The sequence below is a fragment of the Cuculus canorus genome, chromosome 2, assembly GCF_017976375.1.
Source record: "Cuculus canorus isolate bCucCan1 chromosome 2, bCucCan1.pri, whole genome shotgun sequence".
Classification (NCBI taxonomy): Eukaryota; Metazoa; Chordata; class Aves; order Cuculiformes; family Cuculidae; genus Cuculus; species Cuculus canorus.
Genome location: NC_071402.1, coordinates 139,650,754 through 139,676,049, shown reverse-complemented (window position 1 = coordinate 139,676,049; position 25,296 = coordinate 139,650,754). Strand labels below are relative to the sequence as shown.

The window sequence follows — 25,296 nt, the reverse complement described above, 5'->3', positions numbered from 1 at the left end:
TCAGAAAGGATACATACAAACCGTTCCCCACCAGCACTACAGTTCCTCAATGCCACTCTGCCACCACATGAGGCACAGCGTCATAAACCAACCCCAATGCAACACTCCCTTTAAATAAGAGGAAAATAAACAAACCAGCCATTAAGCCTGACACAGCAATTGTAAAATTGGACAGTGGTGGGGGCATTAGCTTTCTACAGCATTTCCTCGGTGAATGCGTCATATGAATGAAGTGGGATGGCATCACTTCTACTATCATTCTGCTGGCCAGAAGGGATGCTGCCTAAGTGATCCTAAAGTCCTGAAGCACAAAAAGATAATTCACTTCTCCTCTAAGGGGGCAAGGTGCCAAGGTCAGGCTGGAATTACTAAAACTGGAAGTTCATCTTCTAGGCCAGAGAGAGAATATACAGTGCTGGTGATGTCTTCTGCTGGCCACAGTCCCATAACACATCCAAAGAATCATAATGATTCAGTTTATTTTAATTATATTGACAAATCAAATGAATCAAACTCAACGTTACATTTATTCCCCCAGTGGGACAGACATTTTCTGTGGAGAGCAGAAGTTGGGAGCTTCTTTGCCTCTCAAATATGAAAAAAATTCAAAGCCTGATACCAGGGCAATCCACTAAAAAGGGGAGCATGCAATTACAGTTAATGGATTTTATAAACTACTGAGTGTTTTTATATAAGGTAAGAATGTTTTCAACCACTTCCAGAGGAAACAAAAACATCTAAATCAGATAAAACTATGATGAACTACTCAAGGAAAATAGGGCCAAGTGGATGAATGTTGTTCATTCATTACCTCCCTAGGCTACACTATGTTTTTGGAGTTGCTCTGGAGAACAGGATGGATCTTTTCCCAAAAGCTTCTCCAATTCAGCCTTTCTGAGATTCTATGGGTCTCCATCTCCTTCCACTGCAATATGGAAAAGCTGCAGTAATATATGAATGTAATATATGCTACCTTACCCCCCAATTCCTCATCTTTCATGGGAAACTAAAAATTGACATAAGTGACGTTAATAATTACCCCATCTATCTATTCTTTTGTCCTTTTCTTTTCCGCCTTACTTGGCAGGTTTACAAACACAGTTTGTTTTATAAATCATTTCCAGTTTTAATGACATGCTTGACAAATATTTGCCAGCTATCCTACCACCTATTTTATTAGCGTAGCTTCTGTGAGGTATTCTTATAATATGAAGCCACACTTTTCACACTGCTAGCGGTTTTATGTGATCATATTTGAGCTCCTTCTTTTTCAAGACTATGTCTTAGTTTTTGTAGTATTAGAAGTGTATCCAAGTCACAGCTGAGGGAACTGGAGTGGCTGAGAGAACTGGGGATGTTTAGCCTAGAGAAGAATTGGCTGAGGGGAGACCTTATCACTCTCTACAACAAAAGGAGGTTGTAGAGTGGTGGGTGTTGGTCTCTTCTCCCAAGTGACAGGTGATAGGGACAAGAGGGAATGGCCTCAAGATGCACCAGGGGACGTTCAGGTTGGACATTAGGAAAAAGTTCTTCACCAAAAGGATTATCAAGCAGTGGAACAGGCTGCCCAGGGAGGTGGTTGAGTCACTATCCCTGGAGGTATTTAAAAGATGGGTAGATAAAGTGCTTAGGGATAGGATTTAGTAGTGGACAGGTATGGTTGGGCTTGATGATCTCAAAAGTCTTTTCCAACCTGGTGATTCTATGATTCTGTGATTCTATGATTCAAGAGCCTTTCAAGTAAGAAATACTGCTTGTAAATAAGATTTTTTTGTTATTTTCATTTACTTGCAGGTAGACCCTCCTTAGCTATATCTAGATCTCTTATGTTTCTTGTTAGTTTTCTGTACCCGTACTTAAATTTGGTGAATACAGTTGGAATTTAAGTACGGATTTTTACTGCAGTGTTACCATTCATAGTGTAACATCTGTTGATATATTTTCTCTGTTATTGTAATAAATTCTCACTGGGTTAATATGGCTATTATTACAATTGCAAATTCAGCCATGGCCTTTATATTATGTCTCACTCAAAAAATAAAAGTGATCCTTTAAGTACCATGCATTTCTCCTGAATGGGGTTATCCACTTATAATTGGATATCATTAGGAAAGATAATTTTTCAAATTCCTGAAAATTCTCCAGTAATTCTCCTCTTACAAAGATCAAACAAGTTCCTTCAAGTAGAGACTTATTACATTATTATTTATTAAATGAAGGCATGAAGCAGTAAGCAAACTTATAACCAGATTTTATAAGGAATAAAGAAATACATGTGACTGCACATAAAACTAATATAATATACTGGGTTCTTCCCTTAAATATATTTTTCATTTAATACTGAACAGAATTTTAAATCCAAAAGGAGAAATATGTTTTCATTCAATTTATACTTTGAACACAGAAAGCTCAGGGCTCACTGTGCCAATAAGAGGTATAATTCATTTCAATGCTCAGAATTTATATACAAATATTCCTAATTGTTTATCTTCTAATCTTGTTGAAATAGTCAGAATTACATCACATGTCCTGTGAGGACATGATTAGAGATGGTATATTATAGAATCATAGAATCATAGAAAGGTTTGAGTTGGAAGGGACCTTTAGATCATCCAGTTTCAACCCCCCTGCTATGGGCAGGGACACCTCCCACTAGATGAGGCATCCACAACTTCCCTGGGCAACCTGTTCCTCATTACCCTCATTGTGAAGAATTTCTTCCAAATTTCTAGTTTAACTCTGCCCCTCTGCAATTTATACCCATTCCCCCTTGTCCTATCACTACACGTCCTCCTAAAAAGTCCCTCCCTGGCTTTCTTGTATGTCCCCTTCAGGTACTGGAAGATCGCTATAAGGTCTCCTCAGAGCCTTCTCTTCTCCAGGCTGAACAATCCCAACTCTTTCAGTCTGTCCTCGTATAGAAGGTGCTCCAGCCCTTGGATCATCTTTGTAGCCCTCCTCTGGACTCGGAATTCCAACAGCTCCAAATCCTTCTTAAGTTGAGGATTCCAGAATTGGACACAATTCTGCAGTTGGGATCTCACAAGAGTGGAGCAAAGGGGCGGAATCACCCCAGCTGACCTGCTAGCCACGCTTCTTTTGATACAGCCCAGAATATGGTTGGCCATGTGATGTACTGCTACTACATTATGTCCATGTTATGCACTACTACTTCTTGAGTGCTAGAAAATAAGGTAATAGAAATGTTGAAAGGTTAAGTCCATCAAATTTTCATTTCACTTAAAATCTTTAAAACTGATTCAGAGTAATGCCAAAATATAAAATGTTAAATTTTAGCATGCATTTAAACTGCTGACAATGGCAAATTATCATTATAATTTGCCAACAGGTAATACAGATTGTCTTGTTTCATAATTAACAGACCAAAGTAAAATGTGTGGGCCACACAATTGGAAAAGCAGCAGCACTCCCACAAACACATCTCTGTTTGGCAGAGTGGCCACAGCTGGTGAATGTGAACATTTCCTGCTGATGAAGTTTCCTCCAGATGTCTAAGCAATGTCATTATTTTGAATGATGTTGAAGGAAGCAAAAAATGTTGTTCTGAGAATGCTATACTATGTTATAATGATAATTAAGGTTAAAATTATTATGGAAAGAACAAACTAATTCCAGTTAATTGTTTGGCTTGTATACTCATAATTAGCGTTTATGACAAACTGAAGAAATGGAATTTAACAAAGGAAAAAGGAAAGAGACCATGTATTCATTAAGAGCAAGGAGGATTTGTTGACTCCTTGGGTAAGGGTCATGGACACTTCACAGCCTGGCAACAGCCAAGTCTAGTCCTGATGTCCTCTCCAGTCCTTGACATGGCCCCTGCAGTGCCTGGTCATTTGCATGCTACACACATTTACACTTAAGCATTGTCAAACTGTGCTCTCCTGCAATTACTATACAAGGAGGGCTCCTACAATAGTCACTGAAATCCTCCGCTATGTTTGCATTTAAAAAACAAACTCAACGTTGTTTAGATTTTTGTTGCTTTTGTTTAGGGCTAACTGGGCATTGCTATGGCATCTACAGCCATTGGGGATGCTCAAATAACAGAAGGACTTAAATTTTAGAACAGCTGGGAGCTTGAGGGTTGCAATGTGATGAAAAAGGAGATTACGTAGGAAAACAGTCTTCTCTTTACCCTTAACATGACTTTGGCAAGCTTGATCGCAGGACCCAGCTTGACATTAGCAGATTTCCAAGGTGCTAATCCAATCGACAGCTGGATGAAAGCAGCATTTTTTTCAATAGCTATTAGGTTTTCAGAACCCTAGATTTTCGCATTCATAAACCAGGTAAATGGTTGTATCAAGTACTTTTTCAGGGAAAGACAAAACAAGAAAAACCAAAACAACATCACGCACCAAAACCTCCACACATTTACACTCACATCTCCAGAATATTAGCCTAAATGTTTTCTTTCCTGTTGTTTTGCTAAGAAAAAGTAGCATAAATAGGTATTTTTAGAGGAATGATTGTCTTTTCATGGCAACTCTTGGGAAAAACTTGAACAATATGCAGATTGTTTCCAAGAGGGCAGCTGCAGGGGTCAGCCTAGTGAGGAAACAAACAAACATACCGATCCCTGGGAATCAGAGCTAAGCTTTCCCCAAATATGCAGAATGCTCTAGTGTGTTATATTTTACCATTTTCTGCAAGAAACACATAAGAGGGAAATCAGTTTGAACCCTATGGTGCCAGGCAGTGCGCAGTCACAAAGTCAATGACAAACACTGCTTGAAAGAATTTGCAGTCTAAAGGATGAAAGAATATGAGCAGAAAAAAAAAGAGAAAGGGATCAAGGTAGCAATGCAATAGAAAATCAAGCATTTTCAAATATTTGATACCAGCATTATGACTCATCCCTTGCATAAGCATGGTGGGTTGTTATTTAAGTAAGTTTTCTGTATGTATTATGGCAGAGATTAGTTATGTGGAGGCCTCTGAAGGAGGATAATCTGGTAGCTCTGTACATTCTGACAGATTCTCGCACTTATGAAACAAGAGAAAGTGCTTTTGAGGAAGAGGGCAATGATAGGTCTATAAGGAGATCTCCTAGTTTATCAAAATATGGTTTATCAACAATATAATCACATCATTTAGAACTTTTTAAAAAATATATTCCCCAAACAAAAAGAATGGGATTTAACTTTTCGAGACATTTAATTAGACCTAGAGGACAGGATTAAATTATTGATGATTTTGAGCTGTAAGGAAAATGACAGAGCGAAGATGTTGCCAGTGGAACAACTCAGAGACAGGTGTCAAAGGAAGAAAAACACACCAACGAAATGATTGCAAGCTGCATCAACCTGAATCATCTCACTTTTGTCTCAGACTGGCAGCACACACATGGATATTAACACAACTTGGTTGACTCATGATAACTTTTAAAGCTTTGGTAACTTGATTGTATGTCTGAGCCCTTACGCAGAGGTAAACCAGGATTATTAGTAACAACAAGCTGAACTGTGGTGTTGGTTACTGGGCAGAAGCAGGTAAAAAATTTAAAATTTTCAGGAAACAACAAAATACCATTTCTGATTGTATTAATTAAGCAACAGCAGTTTTCATAAATGAAGGATTTTAAATTGAAGAACGACAACTCCGAAAAAAATTACTTAAAATATAAAATGCTGTGTGTCAATACAAAAACACAGAGAGAAAGGCAAAGATTGGATCACCCACAAAGTTATTAGGGAGCAATTTAAAAGAGGAAAGATGGAAAACACATCTGGGATGACAACAAAGAAATAGAAAAACAACTAGAAAAGGAAATAATTTGAAGTAAAGCATGGCAACCATCATCTCAATTTGTCTCAGCTCAGTTAAAAGTGCCAATTTAGATTCTCTGTTCCAGATCTTCAGTATATTTTTATCTGGGATTTTGGTTCCAGTCATTAAGATTTTCTGCATACTTAAAAATAACTTCCTTGAAAATTTAGCATGAAATTCTGTTAGCAATGGAGAATTTTGAAGAAAAAAATATACATACAACTGTCTGTAATACTTTCTCATTGATAGAAAAGTCCCTGGAGAGGACCTTTGTCCCTCATCTAGCACAAATCAAAATAATAACCCTGGAAAACTCTTTCTCCAGCATGTATCTTCACATTTGTTGTTCTAAAACCCAAGTACACCAGTTCATGTATAGATTGCATGATGTTCATAGAATCACTAAGTTTGAAAAGACCTTTGAGATCATCACGCCCAACTGTACTTGACCACTACTAAATCCTATCCTTAGCACTCCATCCATCCATCCATCCATCCATCCATCCATCCATCCATCCATCTTTTAAATACCTCTAGAGATGGGCACTCAATCACCTTCCTGGGCAGCCTGTGCCAATGTTCAATAACCCTTTCCATGAACTACTTCTTCCTAATGTCCCATCTGAACCTCCCCTGGTGCAGCTTGAGGCCATTTCCTCTCATTCTATCACCTGTCACTTGGGAGATGAGAACATCACCTCCCTCTCTACAATCTCCTTTCAAGTAGTTGTAGAGTGACAAGGTCTCCCCTCAGCCTCCTCTTCTCTAGGCTAAACAACCCCAGTTTCCTCAGCTGCTCCTCGCAAGATTCGTGCTCCAGCCCCCTCACCAGCTTCATTGCTGTCCTCTGGAAATGCTCCAGTACCTCAATGTCTTTCTTGTATTGAGGGGCTCAGAACACAGCATTCGAGGTGTGGCCTCACCAATGCTGAGTACAGGGAGGGGCAGAATAACCTGCTGGCCAGGCCATTTCTGATACAGGCCAAGATGCTGTTGACCTTCTTGGCCACCTGGGCACACTGCTGGCTCATGTTCAGTCAGCTGTCAACCAACACCCCCAGGTCCTTCTCTGTCAGGTGGCTTTCCAGCCACTCTTTCTCAAGCCTGTAGCGCTGCATGGGATTGTTGTGTCCCAAGTGCAGGACTCTGCACTTGGCTTTGTAAACCCCACCCTGCTGGTCTCAGCACATCAATCCAGCCTGTTCAGATCCCTTTGTAGATGTTAGCAGCTCACATCTATTGGCTCTTAAGATTTAATTTTAAAAGATATCTAATGTAGTACATCACACAGAGCAGGTGAGTGCATACAGCGCTGAGACAAAGGGCAAGAAGCTAAAGCAAGCACTGCATGCCCAATTGTCCAACCCGAACCCACATGTGAAGAGTATAAATAGAACCCATTTACAAAAAGAAAATTAGGAAAATTAGTTGTAGAATGTCATCTGAATGTATATAATCTCTAATAACGAACAAATCTAAATATATTTCCTTACAATTAAAATAGATCTTGTACTATGGATTTATATTAGCACTACTGAGATACATTTGCTTAAATGAAGTTACACGAGTTAAAAGACAAGCGTATGTTTTAGGCATTCGAGAAACAGAAATGTGCCTGTTACTGAAGATGGTGACAATGATTAGATGTTAACCTGAAGGAAAATTATAAAATAATTGCAATAGAAAAATTAAAGGAAATCATAAAAACAGCACACGGTGTTGTGGTCTTTCCTAACTCAGTGTTGGAATATTGTCTGTGTTCTAGAACATTCAAAACTTAGGTGAGTACAACAGCCAGTTTCCAGGATAACAAGTGAACTCGGGGTTTTAAAATTATTGTGACCTAGAAAACCAAACATTTTCTGTTTTTCAGACATAAAATAAAAGTCAGAAACAGACTTCTGTTTCAGAACACACTTTTTCTGGGTCAGGAGAGCACATTACATCATATCCCTTACTGAGCCATTTCCTCCTCCAGAGGAAGCACAACATTTTGGACCACTGGTTGTTCTTTTATCTATCACTGCAATACTCAATATTGACACAAAATGCATGTTTGATTTGCTGATAAATCCAAAATCTTAAAAAAGAATGCCTCTCCTATGCAAGAGCTATGACAACGTACTGAATCTTGTTCTCAGGACCAAAAGGCAGAAAGGGGGCTCGGGAAGTGTCTAGGCTAACCTCTGGCTCAAACTAGAAGGCCAGAGAAGCTTTTTCAGGACATTATCCATTTGGGCCTTAAAAACCTGCAAGGACAGAGAATGCAAAACCTCTCTGGCAAAAGTTGTCCCACTGACTCAAGGCGAAATTGTTTTGCCTTACATCCAGTCTGAACCTCTCTTCTTTCAATTTCCATTGCTTGTCTCTTGCCTTCCCACCATGCACCTCTGAAGAGCCTGGCTCCCTGCTTTTGAGGTTTCCTTGTAGAGGCTGAGGAGTTTCCCTGTGAAGCCTTCACATCTCCAGAGTGAACAAGCCCTAGTCATTCAGCCTGTTTCTGCAGGCCAACCAATCCAGACCCAACCATCCTGGGGGCCCTTCACTGAACCTCCTCTGATTTATTCATGTCTTTCTTCTGTTGGGACACCAACACTGGTCACAGTAAAGCAGGTGTGTTCTAATGAGTGCTGTGCAGAGGAGGGTGATCACCTTCCTGGATATAGTGCTTGTACTGTTCATACAGGACTCAGGAGTTCAGGATTTCGAATGAATCTGCGACTCTGGAACAGTTACGGAATTCTCCTGAAAAAAGAGCCAACAAATGCCTTGTGCAAACCTGTATTTATAGATGTGCTACACAATAGTCAATTTGTTCAAATGCCTTAAGAGAAGCAATACCTCACATTGCTGAGAGACAGATTTCAAGAATCTAAAAAATGGATGACAGGCCAAAAAGCATTTCTGAACTTTCACTGGTTATTGTCACTCTCCAGTTTAGCAGCAGAGAATATCACAAAATCTGAATCATTACAAAGGCAGAAAGATATCTTTCTAGGATGAAAAGCATCATATAAAAATACTGCCAAGCAAAAAAAATTACCTTCCTGTTATTTGTGCTAATATGCCTGGCACTACAAGGAGACTTAGTAAGCTAGTCTCTGCCTTTTTTTAAACAGTACACCTTTTTATTATGTCTAACCACATCCACCTCTTTACTGTATGCCACTTTCCATTGCAGCCAATAAATATCCAGTGGTTTAAGGCTTTCAAATTGAAGCATATAAGCAGAAAGCTATTTCCACCTCTAGTTTTAATTTTTACAACCATTCAATGGCCTCTTTGTGTTCACCTTACTCTTCATGAAGTCAGTCCTCAAAGTATTTATGGAAAGATTAGAATTTGCCCTGGTTTTGGCTGTATTGGATAGTAGCTCATATAATATAGTTTTGGATCTAGTTTTGGATATAGTGTGAGAATTATATTGATAATGCGCTGATGTAGTAGCGCTAAATAGTGCTATTTCTGGCCTTCTGGCTTCTCATGCTCCGCCAGTGAGAAGGTGCACAAGAAGCTGTGAGGGAGCATAGCCAGCACAGCTGAACCAAACTGGCCAAAGGGATATTCCATAGCATAATAACATCATGCTCAGTATATAATCTGGGGAGCTGTCTGGGAGAGGGGAATTGCTGCTCAGGAATGGGATGGGCATCGGTCATTGGGTGATGAGCAATTGTATTGTGCATCATTTGTTTCATGGTTTTGTTATTATTATTATCATCACCCTCATCATCATCTTTCCTTTTTGCTGTCTGATTATAAATTGCTTCATCTCAACCTAAATTTTTACTTTTTTTTCCCATTCTCTTCCCCATCCCGCTAGGGGTGGTGGCAGTGAGCGAGCAGCTGTGTGATTCTTATTTGCCAGCTGGGATTAAACCATGACAATTATAAAATTATAGAGAAACCCATGAGCATCCTCTTTTCCAGGACACACCTATTGAACACTCCGTAGTTATGTAGATTGTATACATGCTGCTATACCACAATTCAAATATATTTGTACTCAAACCCTCTTAAGCATCCTTCAAAGACACAATTGTGGTTCCCAGGCCAGGTTAAAGTAAGAGGTCAGCACTAGATGCAAGAAAAGCTTTTCATGCTTTAAGAAGTCTGGCTCCTACTGGCTTTCAATAGTATTCCAGTTCATCTCTGTTTTGGAAAAATTTATTCTTTTTTATTTTACATTTATTCTTAACTGATGTCAATTAGACTGAAACACTTGTTACAGAAGTATCGTAAACTTTTATTTAAGGAAACCAGAATTTCACTCTAGATTTGCACTGCTCTCCTATCACTCCTTCTGCTACATTATATATAATCAGCAGTAATTCATATAGTTAGCATCTCCCTTCCTGTTCAAAGTTTTTGAGTTTACAAAGGGTAAACCAAAAAATTAGGGGTTATTTTTTCTTTCCTTATGCAGAAGGAAATGAAATGTTTGTTGCTAAAGATGGCACAGAAATGCGAATGTGTTCCCGTGTTTTGTTACTTGTCTGCAGGCATGGATCTTTATTATGATTTGAAAAGCCATTAGTATTTTTAAGTACTGTTCATTTTCAAATGTTCATAGCCTATGATCTCAATAGCAGTTCTTTCTTGTTTCCTCTTTAATTATGCTAAAATAGACTTTATTTAAATTGAATAGCATTTTCTTCATATCATAAAATCCGCCAGAGAAGTGCAGGGACACCACTGTCAATTGTCACAAGGCAAGCTTATCCATAAAACATGTTGTGTAACTGGCAGGACTAATCTCTCCCACCACGCTTACAGACACAGATGTCCAGGTTTATTTAAAATAGCCCTAAGCAAAACAGCACAACTTGTGGTGTTGGGTTTGGGTTTGTTTTTTGTTTTGTTTTGGTTTTGGTTTTTTTTAAATGTATGCTTATTACTGGGAGGCATTTCATTAAAGAAAGATCTCAAATTTTATTCCTATGCTGACAAGGCAACAACAGTTACAGGACTGGATTTCCAGCTGGATTGCATTTTGCCTCTCAATACTCTAAGTACAGTCCCATCTAGACCATTTCCCAGATGTTCTTGTCTGCAAACTCCATCAAAACTCTGCATCCAAATTGGTAAGAATGTTATTTTATTACATCTGAACAGAATTATTCAGTCTTCTTTACAAATCTATGTTACTGATGGGGGGAGCAGGGAGGGATAGTATTCAAGCATGCATGAGGAAACTCTGCTACTCAGAAAGCAAAGCAGTTTAAGTTATTAGCTGATATCAGTAAATAGGTGTATGTGTTGATTATTAAAAAAATAGCATTTTCTTGCTGTTAAGTTCTAGTGGAACGTCAGTCAGTGAAAGCAAAACTTCACACATGGTACTAGTGTATTGTACAATGAGCTTTACGATTTTACTTAAGCATTTCTGAAAGCCACCCATGGCTTCCTAGCCACCCATGTTCTTGCTAGTACGTCCACATAATGAATAACAGATTTACAGCAAATATTCATAATTCCATCTTAGAAAGACCAATAGATAACTAAGGGAATCAGAATACAACTTTCTTAAATATGTTGGTTAAATCACAATATGATACATTGATAAATTTACTACATTCAAGCAACAATCTAATCCCACTGTCCTTCGGATCTCACTTTAGAGATATATCACTATATTTATACGGAATGCAGATGAAGGCAGAAGAATCACAGTGAATTATAGATTAGAGGCCTAATATTTCAGAATTTAATAGGGCATCCTTCAGCAATACAAACTAAATGCTGGGCAGTTGCTGGACATGACAAAGACTTCTAAGACTGAGTTGTGAATTAGAAAACATGGGAGTTTCTACTTTGGTGCCAGTAAGATTTCTGTACAGCCTGTGTTTTCTGAGTAGAATCACAGAAAAAAATAGGTTGAGGAGGGGACATCTGGAGGACAAAACACTTAGCCCAACCTCTTGCTCAATGCACTGCCAGATTCAAAGTCAGATTAGCTCTGTCATGGCCTCAACTAGGTGAGTTTTGAAAATCCCCATGGATGGATTTTTTTCAGCTTTATGTAAAATTTCACTTGGTAATCTCCTACACCAGAAAAATATGAAGAAATTATAAGAGTGATGTATCATCTTGAAATGATATTTCAAGATTAAAGAAGTTATATGACATTTAGCTTCAAAAATTAGTCTGCTGAGCCTTTTCCACAAGCCGATGGATACGACTGAATGAAGTTCAGCATGTGAGTTTTAGTAAAGCCTGTTTCTGCACATGAAAAAAACTTAATTACTTCCAGTGAAGAAAAAAATAAGTTCCTCATTTACTTTGAGGCAAACATACTTTATAAGAAGGCATGCCAAAACCTTTTTCCTATCATATTTAGTTGTTCCTTAAAGGAATAGCTTAGCAATACAATTATATTGTTGTGTTACAATAGTCTAATAATAGCTATGCACATAACAGCCTTGATTCTACAAACTGGCCTACTATTGTTCCTCCTGCTAAAAATTCCTTTAATGGTCTAATTGCTCTTAGACTTGAGAGCTCATCTGAGTAGGGAACACTCTCATTTTGGATTTATGCACCAATATTGCTTTGCTTGCACCAATAAGCATATGCTTTGATTTAAATAATTTCTTTTTAATCAGAATTTTTTCCAAGATACTTGGAACAAAACACAGAGCTGCCTTAAAAAAAAAGTAAAAAATGTATTAAAACCAATTTTTATTAACCCCCTTTGATTTGTTTGTAAGATTTAACAGAACACTAGATCTATATTGTACATGTAATACAGCATGGTATTGTAGCACTTTAAATGCCAGAAAGTCCTATGCATTGCTAAATTACAATGTATAGACTCATGCTGTGTTGTAAATGACACCATACAATGAAATGTGCACAGAACACCCAAGTTTTGCTAAAATTTATCCCTGCAGAAATCTTAATCTAGTCAGAAATGCATAAAATAAAAACAAGCTTATCATGGCTATCATTACTTGTTTCTATGTAAATAAAATATTGCTGAAAAAGAATAAATTACTCCAATGAAAGATGAGCTAACTACCCCCAACATTTTGCAATTCTTATTTATCAGCTAAAGGTGTTATCTGGAAAGTAACATGTAGTATAAGTAAACAAACAGTACTTCATTTAGTCAGCCCAGTTGCACAGAGCTTGTTTATAATTTGGAGAAGATGTGTCCTCATGAAGACAGATGTCCATTGCCTTGGTAAAGAGGTAGATATACTTTTCTTTTTTTTTCTCTGATAGGCTTCCTGGCAGCCAATATTGAATAAAAATAAATAATAGGTTTGGTCTGATCAGCTGTTTCTGAACTGGTTCATCAGACCTCCTTATTACAAGCAACTTGAAAACAAAAACGTATTCCCATACAGACATAAACACACAATCCCAACTGTAAAAGCAAAGCGCGGAGGAGGGGGAATAAAATAAAAAAAGAATTGTGCCTGGAAGAGATTACCAAAGAAGTTTCAGATCAGATAATCTGAAACTGATTTTTTGGCCCTTGGTTCCCCTCTGTGGAAGGTTCCTATCAAAATGACATTGAACTATATCCAGCCTGCTTGCTAGGAGTGCTTAATTAAGCTGTTGTAACTACTATAGTGTTGAAAGGTCAAAGGAGCAACAAGCTACCTACACTGCCAGACACCACCACATACACAGTTGATGAGAGAAAAGCAGCAGCACTGCCCAGGACAGAGCATCTAAAACAAGCAGTCTGCCACACCAGGCAGGCAGGCACATATGGCAGATAGTGTGAACATGCCTTTCTGACTTTATCTTTCCATATGTGCTACAGGGGAGTCACAATTTCAAATTTTCACATAAAACATCTCGCGTGCGTACCTCCTCTGCTAACTTACATCCGTCCACAGACTAAACAACATAGACATCAAAATGCAGGTCACAAATACTTAACTAGAAAACAGACATTAAAATAACTCTGTTGTTAGAGGCACCACATTGGGGCCCCTGCAAGAGCTAGAATTTTCTCATAACATTTTCACACACAGCACATACAAGTCATATTTTTTTAACTAGAGACATTCAAACTGCATTCTTCTAAAAAGCTGAAACTTCTCCATGTAGGGTTTCACTCTGAGAATTATAAATTGATGACTTAAAGCAAGTATGCCATAAATAGCCATATTTTTTATATTAAGACCTGTAGAACAGATGACAATACAGGAAAGAAAAACTCAAGAATTCCTGACCGTTAAGTCATTTTTTCTAAAAGTTCATGCTGGTTCACTTCAGTGAGGTAAACTGTCCAGCAAGAACGGTTGATTAGTGCTTTGCCAGGAAGTAGGTAGCATTATCATTTTTATCACCTTCAGGTAGAAAAAACTGAAAGCAAGACCAAGCAATTTAAAGATTTCATGAGGACTTGGTGTTATCGACACAATTAGGCCAGCTATTCCCAGATCCTGAGTAAGACTTCCTTCCCTTCTTCCCACTGGTACTTCACAAGTGGAAAAGAAGCCAAAAGGTACAGCTACCTCAAGCAGCTCAGAGGAGGGCAGGTTTCAGAGGAGACAGGTTTCATCACTCATGTCCACCCTTTGTTTTTTTTCCACCAGCATGCACTATGAGCTGCAAGATCACGGTGAGAAGCAAAGGAGGGAGCTAGGATAAAAACACACAAACAGAACACTTCGAACTGGTGAGGCCATATCTGCAATAGTGTGTCCAGCTCCAGACTCCTCAGTAAAAGAGAGACATGGACATACTTGAGAAAGTCCAATGAAAGGCCACAAAGATGACGAAGGGTCTGGAGCATCTCTTACATGAAGGAAGGCCGAAAGAGCTAGGACTGTTCACCCTAGAGAAGAGAAGGCTTGGGGAGATTTTTTAGTGTTTATAAGAATCTGAAGGGAGGGTGAAAAAGGACAGAACCAGGCTCTCCCAGTGGTTCCCAGTGACAGGACCAGAGGCAGTGAGTACACACTGAAACACAGGAGGTTCCCTCTGAACATCAGGAAAGGCTTTTTCACTGTAAGGGTGACCAAGCACTGGCATAGGTCTCCCAGGGAGGTGGTGGAGTTTCTTCTATCCTGGAAGATACTCAAAATCTCTTTAGACATGGTCTGGAAAACTGGCTTTAGGAGGATCTGCCTGAGCAGGAGGGTTGGACCAAATGACTAGACAAGTACTGCATTCAATTTCGGAGTTCTCAGCACAGAAAGGACATGAATCTGTTACAGTGAGTCCAGAGGAGGGCTACAAATATGACCAGAGGGCTGGAGCATCTCCTATGCGAGGACAGGCTAAGACAGTGGGCGTTCTTCAACCTGAAGAAGAGAAGGCTCCAGGGAGACCTTATACCAGCCTTCCAGTACTTAAAGGGTGTGTATAGAAAAGATGGGGAGTAGCTCTTCATCATGGAGTGTAGTGATAGGACATGGGACAGTTTTAAACCGAAAGAAGGTAGATTTACATTAGATATGGAAGAAATTTTTTACTGTGAGGATGATGAGGCTCTGGAACAGGTTGCCCAGACAAGTTGTGGATGTCCCATCCTTGGAGGTATTCCAGGACAGGTTGAATGTGACATTGAACAACCTGATCTAGTGGAAGGTGTCCCTGTCCATAGCAGGGAGACTGGAACTAGATGATCTTTGAGGTCCCTCCAGCCCAGCTCATTCTATGATTCTATGATTCTATGACTTCCAGAGGTGCCTTCCAACCTCTTCCAACCATTCTATATTCCTGTGTAAAGCATTCACAAGGCTGCCAACCCACACCACCTACGAATGTCATTTGTAAATACTTTGATTTCAGTTTTTTTTCTTCACATTTGTGCGGTGAACTGCACTGGTTGTGCCAACCCAGGCCAATTTCCACCTCTCTTCCACTCTACTCCATAAACAAAAGAGTTTTCCCTTGCTATTTCGTCACCTGTAGGTCAGTTTGGATGGTTTCTAAATGCTAGGAACCATTTGATCTTTGCTCACTTCACAGGGCTCCCTCTTGTGCACGCTTCAAGTACAAAACTGCTTCTCAGACAGTTACACTAACCATGACCTGCTTTCATGGTAAGAAGTATGCTCATTCCCTTCCTCCATTACCTTCCGACACCACTTGGCACAAAACCAATATTAAAGGATCCAGGTTACTGATAGTTATTACTTTGCCTCATATTTGCTGTCAGAAATATCTATTTCTAAAAGTTAATTCCTGAGAGGGGAACACTGTCTTTGGTCTCTGAGAGCTTCATATACTCTAAGACACTAAGTTATGAAATAGATATGTTGCACTTTACATGAGGGACAGCTGATCTGTAGTTCATTGACTCACATACGTAACAGGACTTACAGCTCATCGTGCCACCTACAGCCTCCACAGAGCTCCCCACCTTTTTCTTGCCTGTTTGTGTGTTGGATAGTGGGGACAGAGGTAGGGGAAGGCCAGACATAGTATAAATCCCTTCAGTATATTGTCAGTAAACAAAAAGGCTCTATCCTCAGTCAGTGAAATTCAAGTTAAGTAAAGAAGACAAGGAAAAGCAAGATATATGAAGGACAAACAGTTACACAATTATTAAACAATCTATTTTGCACACACTACAGGAGGTTTAAGTAAACGTTTGTTTTACTCTGGGGAAGAAAGTATAGGCACTACAATTGCACAAGGTTTTCCTCTCTAGTGTTTCCCTATCCTAAACTGAAACTACTTCAGGAGCCATTCTGCTACATGATCTAAGCCGGCAACTCTCCTAGGCTTCCCCTGGGGAAATCCCAAACCTCATATGCAATCCTTAAAACACATAGTAAGGGGGAATGATGCCACACAGTATGACCCTAATTTTTCCAATATTGAAAAGAAAAACTGTATCGCTTCTACACTTTAGCTGCTGCAGAGAATCCATGGGTAAAGGCTTGCTAAGGGTGACTTTCACAAACCCACATCCAGCTGTGGATGTAAGCACATCTGTCTTTCACTTAGAGCTCTTCTCACTGAACACCCCGTTTTAGGCATGAATAAGTCCATTCCTAGTACACGTGTGCAACATTTGCAGCTGAAAATTAATCAAATACTAGCATCTGTTATGTGTAAAGAAGCTATTTTTAAAGCAACTAACCAGCCTGAAAACCAAGTATCACTTAAAATTTAAAGTCAAATAATCAAAATGATTTGTCCAAAGATGGACTCATGACTCTGAAGCAAATCTCAGAGGCTAAATTTAATTTTCCTACCTTTCAAGTTTGCACTTCAAGTTACACTCACATATGCCACACAACTTATTCATCATAGCATCAGATTTTGTTGTCTTAGGTCTAACTAAGATGAGCAAGGAAAAGTCATTACAAAATCTTGGGGTTAAAATGTTGCAGTGTTCTGCCACAGGAAATGTGCTTGCAATAAGAAAAGCACAATTCGAGTGAGTAGGATCCCAAAGAAGCAATCCTGATTAATGAATTTGAGACAAGTTCCTGTGTTAATCCACAGAATGATGAAAACAATGTTGCTAAACAGTTACATGTGAGTTTCTCCAATCTTAAAGAAAATCCTTATTATCTTTTCTCCCTTTCCTCAGTTTATGAAATAAGGTAAGTAGTGATGACTCAGAATAAATATTGGAAACACATCAATGTGTTCTCCCCACTGATTTCTAGTACTTCAATAGCACACTAGTAAAATAAGTGGGGTTTTCCCTTCTCACAGCAAAATTAGCCCTGTCAGCAGTATGCTTGCTGCAAATGGAATCAGCGTCTGACTGATACAGGAATAGCACTCAAAACATAGCTTTTCTCAAACCTGAATGTCATTTGATTGCTTCAAGATCTTTCACTCTTTTAGAAATTTAGCAGACAGATTTTCATACTTTTTAGATGATAATTCTACCCTGCAGGAGCTGTAAGTGTAACTGGCATCTATCAACATCATGCTTAATATTCCATAAGAAGTGCTCCGTCCTGCAAGAGGACACAGGCAAACTCCAGGGAAGTGAAGATTTAATTTAAATAGACAACTTAAAAACTTTGCCCTGGAGAACTCAAGTGACAAATGATGGATTTCCAAGGCAACCAAAATATTTGCTCTGGACATCACAATCAAATCACGGCAGTTTTTATAAGGCTTTCCATTCTTAGTAAGGATATTTTCAAAGAATCAAATCTATGAAGAGAAAAACAGTCAAGTTTTGAGTTTCTTAAGAAAGTTAAAACCAGGTACTTGACTGCAAATAGAGTGAAGGAAATCCAGTGATTTTCCTTAAATGACCAATTATCAAGAAAACTCCTCCCTGCCTCTGAATTACTCTGCTAGAAAATGGCTTTCCAAGAATTAGGTTGTTCTCAAAAGAAATCCTAATTAATCCTACACTTACCATTGCAATGTCTGATCGTCTTACTACAACAGACCCCAAAGCTTCTACTGGAAAAGACTGTTGGGAAGGAGAGATGTCCTGTGCCCGATTAGATATGAGTTGGTGCAGTCAGCCCTGGCCTGCATACCAACATTCAGGACCCCATGAATAGGCAGTGGTGGGATGAGACTGGAGATGCCTGGTGCCCACAGTCTGGGAAATGCTTACCTGAGGGAGCAAGAGCAAAGGATCTGTAGCTACAGGAAATGCTCTGCTGGGCCAAGCATAGCCTAGGGACACAGGAGAGCCAGGCAGGCCTCCAAACAAGCACACACTACCCTAGATTTCCATCATCCCTATTGGAAGTAAGTTTTAGATGCTTTTGCTTTAAGAAGTTAATGCAGAATATGATTTACCAGGCAGCTTGGTAAAGGAGCTCCTACTTTCCACTCTGTTTTTGGTGAACTATTCCGATTTTGGTTTCTTCTCAGATATATTTTGCAAACAAACAGAAAAATCCCTATAAAACAAGTTATAGCCACAACCGAGACTGCTTTGCCTATAGATTTTTATAGTTTCCTGTATTAATGAAATCAAATTGCTTACTATACTCAAACACCTCTACATTTGAAGGTATATGACATGAACAAATGCCTCAAAAGATCACAAAAGATACCACGTGTTTATTGTACAAGTTCTTAATGATTAATAATCATCTGCCTAAAGTGCTAAAACGCAATGTCAAAGACACTCAATATCCCAAATAAGAACATTTATGCAAAAATTCATTCAAAGAGACGAGGACCACAGCTACACGGTTTTGTTAATTATTTAAAAAATATAGCATTTTTCACTGTCAGGAAATTATACTTTTTTGGTGGTCATAAACATCTGCATTATCTTTTGATATCTGATCCTTAAGCAACATTATCTTTGTTTAGATAGGGTTTGTGGGAGATGATATAAAATTTGATTATCAGTGCTGTCAGATATCTAGGCTTATTATGCCCTCAAAATAAGCTAATAACTCAAGTTTGTCTATTTACAGGAATAAAAAAGAAAGCAAAAGAGGACATCATATGCAAAAGCTGGTTGTACCAGTTTGTGGTATTGTGCTAATAAATTTAACTAAGTTTGAATACTGCTTCAGATGCTCATGTTTCTCAAGCGCGTGTGTGTGTGTGTGTGTGTGTGTGTGTGTGTGTTCATTTGGACATATATGTGTGCATATGAAATGCATACAATAACAACAGAAAAGTTCTATTTCTCTTTTACTATCCTGAAGGGTTGGGTTTTAAAAGAGGGTTTTATTGAATTCCTCTAAGAAATGGTTTTAATCATTCCATATTTCATTTTATCAATAATCTTCACTCTAGGATAAAAATCAAATTTTATATGCATAGCTAGAATGTCTCAAATTTATTTTAAATTGTTTGTAATTAATAATGAACTTTAAATTACATCCTGTGATTCTTCACCGTCACTCTTTTCGCTCACTTGTCCTTCAGTGACTCACAAGCAATTGTTTGTGTGGGAAGATAAAACAAATGCCTTTTCCACAGTGCAGAGCATATGGCTTCATGGACTACAGTTCTGTACAAATAGAAGTTTTACATCGATTCTAGCTTTTACTGAACAATAAAACTGTTCTTCAAGCTTTATACATGTCATTTATTCTATTTTACTTAGCACTGAGCAAAGCAAATATCTTGGTAAGTCTGGCTGCCAAAAAAACACCAAAAAAGTGCATCCATATTTTATCCTGAACTGTCTTAAAGAAAAACTAAGAAGAAAAAAAAACAACTTGGACTTCATGAAACATTTTGTTTAAGCAGTTCATTAACTTCAGTTTCAGGGACATCTAGAGATATCAAGAAAAAAAAAAAAAGACAATTAATAACTCCAAACCCATACAATTCATGATGGACTTCTTAAATTTTTCTGTTGATGCTGTTCCACTTTGCTTAACTATTTCATAGAAAAGGGACTGGAATGAGATGTCCCACCTGCGTGAGAAAGCCATTTTAAACTACTTTCTGTGACACAGAATACTACAATACTTTTTTAATAGTTGAAAGAGCATCAGGAAAAGAAATTGAGAGACACGGTGGAGTCCAAAACCCCAACACAGTCATCAAGGATATTTTCAAGGGACTTTAAAATCTCAGATCTAAAGCTTCATTTTCTGTACAAATCAGTAAGTAAATACAAAGGGTACAATGGAACTTAGAGACTGGGAAATATCTGTTGGAAGATTTGCAACCCTTTACGTATCTACAAAGCTGTAATGGGTTAAAAAAAGAAATCAGCCAGTTAAAAGCTTTAAAGTTGGCAACTTCCTTTTACTTGTCAATTTTTATAAACAAGTAATCAATTTATAGCATAAATACTGCAACACCATGCTGTTTGCTGCTCTGGAAAAAATAAGTTCAGTTGCCTTGCTTGATTTGTGAAAGTTTGTGTGAGTCGCACACACAAATGAGTTCAATGTGCAGACAGCTGTGTTTGAATTATTTTCTTCAACAATGTCTTCTACGTTTCCTGTATGTAAAAAAACACAACTGGAATTAAAAAACATAACATTACAGAATTTAAAAAAAAAAAAAGGTGGGGGGAGATCCAAAATAACTAAATTAATTCACAGGCTTCCTTAAAAGGAGCCTTCATACTTCAAAGAGTAACTTGAATAATCAAAACAAAACATTTGTAATTGGCAGTTATATGCAAAGAATGTATGGCTTTTTAACATGAGAAATTTATTTTAATGTCCTATAGCAGGGTTTATGCACATTGTTTGGTTTGGTTATTTTTCCCCAAAGCTCCTCAGGTCTGGTCACAAGTGGTGTGTGGGTGGAAGAATCCATCCATTTTGCTTACAATGTAGCACAGGAGCCTCAGGGTGTAAAACTTTTATGTCAGCTACTAAAGACATGCAACAATGCAGAGCTGTTAGTGCTTTTCTTCTCCTATTCTCTTACATCATCGACTTATTTCAGATGTTGTTTTACACAAGTTCCTGAAGTGAAGAGTGTCAGATCTTGATGTGGATGTGTTTGGAGCTTTTTTTTTTTTAAAGCTAGTTTTTTTGATGGACATTACATTACATTACAATGACATGTTTTGCACTGTACAAAAGAAATAGTTTGGCATCTTCCACACAATCATACGATTGAGGGCAGTTCTGTAAGCTACTCTATCTCCATTACCCACTATGATACAAATTCTGCATTATTTAAAAGCATGGTTTTGCTTAACCCAAAGTCTGAATTGCCTCATAACATTCAGTACTTGAATATTTTCAATATAACTGCAATGCAATAAACATGACAAGGAAAGTAAAGTCAATTTTATCTGACAAATAGTATCTCACTTCTTGAAGAACTGGCAGAAAATTGTCATTTTTTTAAAGCAATAGACTTGGTGAGTGCTAAAGTCCAATTAGTGAAATCCCAGCACTGACAGGCATTCAGCGCTGCCCAGTAAACTCTCACGGACGGGAAACATTTAAAAGTAAAGAGTTGTTTTGGTTTTTTTAAATCGTTGGTTTAGGTCTTACCACATCGTAATCCTCACTGCCAAAAAGGTACATAGCTGCACCTCCACGGCCTGACAGCAGACGTCCAGAGCTTCCCAAACCCCTAAAGTGGGATCTCCAACTGCATCTTCAACTTCTGTGTTGCAGCCCGGAAGGCTCTACAGCTGCGATGCAGTCCCGGAGCTCGTTTCCCACGCTCAAACTACACTGGAAGTACCGCTCTCAGGCACGAAACCAAACCGTTTTGCTCCGAGGGGCCGAGGAACCGAAGAGAAAAATGCGCGGGGAGAGAAGCAGCGGCGGCAGGAGCCGCAGCCGCAGCCGCAGCCGGAGCGGGGCTGTCAGCGCCGAGCGGGGCCGGGCGCTCGCTCCGGCTCCTGCCCCTCGGCACACGTCGCTGGCGCTGCCCTGATTGGCTGCGGGGAAAAGCGGGGTCGGGGAAAAGCGAGCGGGAGCCCGATGACTCGAGGCTTGGGGTGGGAGAGCCCGGGAAGACGGCAGGAGTGGCGTTTGTGGAGTGGGGAGGGCGCCCGGGTGCGCTCCTGACCGGGGGGCAGAGGCAGCAGACGCTGCGCTCGGGTGAAGCGCTCGATGCGAGTAAACACAACTCGTTCGATTTGCGGGAGCTCAGAAACAGCAGTTCACAATCTGGATTGCCCCCAGCTCCTCTAAGTCTACCCCTCGCTCCTCTGATTGTTCCGCAGGAACCCGTGGAGCTATCTCCCTGTATATCTCTCCTAAAAGAATAAAAGTCGTTCGAGGACAGTTTTGCATTGCAATGTTTCACTCACCCCATTGCTCCCTTCTGCTTTTTAATCTCGGACTGCTCTGCTGGCAAAACACGGTGAAACTTTATAACATCATCACACTCGGGTAACAGGAAAGTTATACCCGCTCCCTCCGCAGCGTGGGAAGCTGATCCGGCCTCCGGTACCAGGCTGTGACACAAGAGTGATGCCCTGCCTCGCTCCCGGCCACCTTCCACTCCAGGTTAGAGCAAGCAGGAAAGCGGAAAAGCAGCTAAAGAGCAGGATGGAGTGCTGAAGGTTAAAAGACTTCGGAGACTGATTCACCAGCAGCATTCCCAATCGAATATTAAAGCAAAGCTTTAAAAATAAATATAATGAAAGATGGTTTAGGAATATAGTATGCAAGCCAAGCATACAGGAATACTGCCCTTTGGAAAAGGCTGTCCTTCACAATTGGGGAAGATGCCACCAGCTGGCATGCAGTAATACAACCCTGATCTTAACATCTTTAAAGCAGCACTAGGAAACCCATCTCCGCTCTGCTCAGTCCTCTAAATACCTTATTTTTCATATTGCTGCTATCACTATATACCATAATCAGAACTATACATAAGCTCTAGGAAAAATTATGGAGTATGTAATGTCTGAAGGACAAAATCTGTGGGTGTATACTTGCCCATTTAGAGCTACAATATTGTTAATATAATATACAGAACTTACTTAGCATTACATGATACCATGAACACGTACAGCCCTGAAAAACAGTTTCTGCTATTCAATTTCCTTCTCTTCCACAAAGAGGACCTTTTCTCAAACAAAAATAGCAAATAAAGCAGTTCAAATACACTGTAAACATCCTCCCGGTTCCTCCCCGCATCTCACACCCGCTTATCTTAAATACATCTTGTCTTGACTACCTCAGTTTCTTTACATGAGTTAATAGGATATTCTTCTCTCAATCTGCCTTCTCTGTCAAAACAGACCTTTAGTCCTCTTTTGACTGCATGTGCTGTGACTCATGAGTTTGGATTTTTTAAGTTCTTGTGTGTATTCAAAAGCAGAGTCAAAACCAAGCTACATACTCTTGGAAAGAGCAAATTAGAAATCAGAAGACATTAATTTTACTTCCAACTATGTGTTTACAAAATAGCGGTAGTTTAATCTGTCAGTGAAACTGGTCACTTCACGTTACATCAATTGCAAATTACGCTTCAAGTAATATCATAATATTGTGTTCCCGGAAAATAAATAAAACATGCACCATTCCTGCATAGAGCTAAATAACAGACAAAAGACACCACTAGTGGAATGTAATAGTCACTTGTCCAAGTTGTTTGCCACTATTGATACTGAATGAATGTGGTTACACACACTTAATAATTTTAATGTAGTTGTCTAAGCTTTACTGCACAGCTTTTTTAGCGTGAAACCACACCTGTGAACAGCAGGCAAAGCTAGTGTCATCACCCATTACCTTGCTTGTCTGATACAGCTCTTACAACTGAAATTTGGGTGACATAGCTTGATTGCTAAACTTGGACTAAATTTGGAGAAAAAAAAACCCCAACAAACCAGCAGCAATGTGGCAACTGCTCCTACCATTGAGAATAAGGAAAACATATTGCTTTCTATGTATAAAAAAAAATACGGTGATTTTTTTTTAAAAAATAGTTTCATTGGCTTCTGTACTTCAGGCATGAATATGAAATCAGGGAGGACTGCAGTTCACATATACTCAAGAGAGACTTAGGGCATTATTCAGATTGTCACCATAAGTGACTTGCATGTCACAAATAATTCTCACTACAGACAGTACAAGCAGCCAGAGTCTGGCAGCTTGGATGGTAAATAAGCTGAATTGCTCATTGCTCTCTTGAACTGAAACATCATGACAGGTACCCAAGACTATCTCAGGGCAAATTTTTATATAGCTTTTATATGGTTCAAGAGTTAAAGTCTGCAAAAATGCCACCCCCACTAAAGGCATTTAAACTTAGCACAGCACTTCTGGATGACCTATGCTCCACTCCCAGCTAAGTGACAGCACTGGGCTTTCAGCGTGCCTCCTTCCCTCACTGGCTCAGTGAGGTGTGTGACTGGCCAGTGCAGAGCAGACAGTGTCTCACTGCTGCTGACCCTCGCAGCGAGGCAGTACAGACAAGAATCTCATAACTCACATAGAAAGAGTGAACACAGAAGTAGAAATGGGAAAGAGAGAAGTAGGTTGGAAAGAGGAATCTGGCAGCGATGCAGGTAGAGAGGTAGTGGGAATGGGAAGCACAGGAAACCAGAGTGCAGAACAAGGAAGAAAGCAGTTTGACCTACAGGGAAGAAATGCTATAAACCAGGCCAGAGACATGAATTAAGATCAGGCAAAAAGAATGTTCATGGTAGGCAAGGAACACAATAGTATTTGGAAAGGGCTGCACAGGGACAGCTGGCTTCTTGACTAGCTTAAAGCTAGGAGGTAAGCATGGTGAGAAGCAGGGCAAAGATGCCAAGATGGGATGCCTGGGCAGAACTGTCTGATCAAGCAAATAAGGGCTACTGAAAGACCTGTACGGTGGAGACTTCAGCAAGAGATAAAATTCAGGAAGGCAATGGGACAGAGATAAAGGCAGAAAGTGTTAAATCCACAGCAATGACTCCATAAAAATAGAAGGTATAGAAGCAAATAGAAGGTAGAAACAAAGCTAAGGGCAGCACTGTTCCTCTCCTCTGCTAGTACTTTCTAGTACGACGTGTTTGAAGATGTATGACAAAGAGCTACACAGGTACACAAACCCACTTGATGAAGATCGGGCCTTAAGAACCATTCTTCAGGCTAAAGAAAAACAAACTTCCTGGAAGCCTGACTGTGAGAATCAAGACTATAGTCTAAAATGATAAGTAAATTACAAGGATAAAAGAAATCACTTCTTTAGCTTTCTGTT

The 25,296-nt window shown here is 39.3% G+C and overlaps 1 protein-coding gene across 12 annotated transcripts in view; it reads right to left on the bottom strand.

Moving 5' to 3' along the window:
- CACNB2 (calcium voltage-gated channel auxiliary subunit beta 2) overlaps nt 1-25,296 on the bottom strand; it is a 254,983-nt gene that overhangs the window by 92,637 nt on the left and 137,050 nt on the right. Inside the window, exon 1 of one of the 12 annotated variants that reach the window (XM_054057363.1) lies at nt 21,636-21,937. The exons of the other annotated variants lie outside the window; for them this stretch is intronic. Coding sequence (XP_053913338.1) covers nt 21,636-21,668 — 33 coding nt within the window. The 5' untranslated portion in view covers nt 21,669-21,937. Of the gene's footprint in view, nt 1-21,635; nt 21,938-25,296 lie in introns of those variants that run through there. 12 annotated transcript variants of the gene reach the window in all.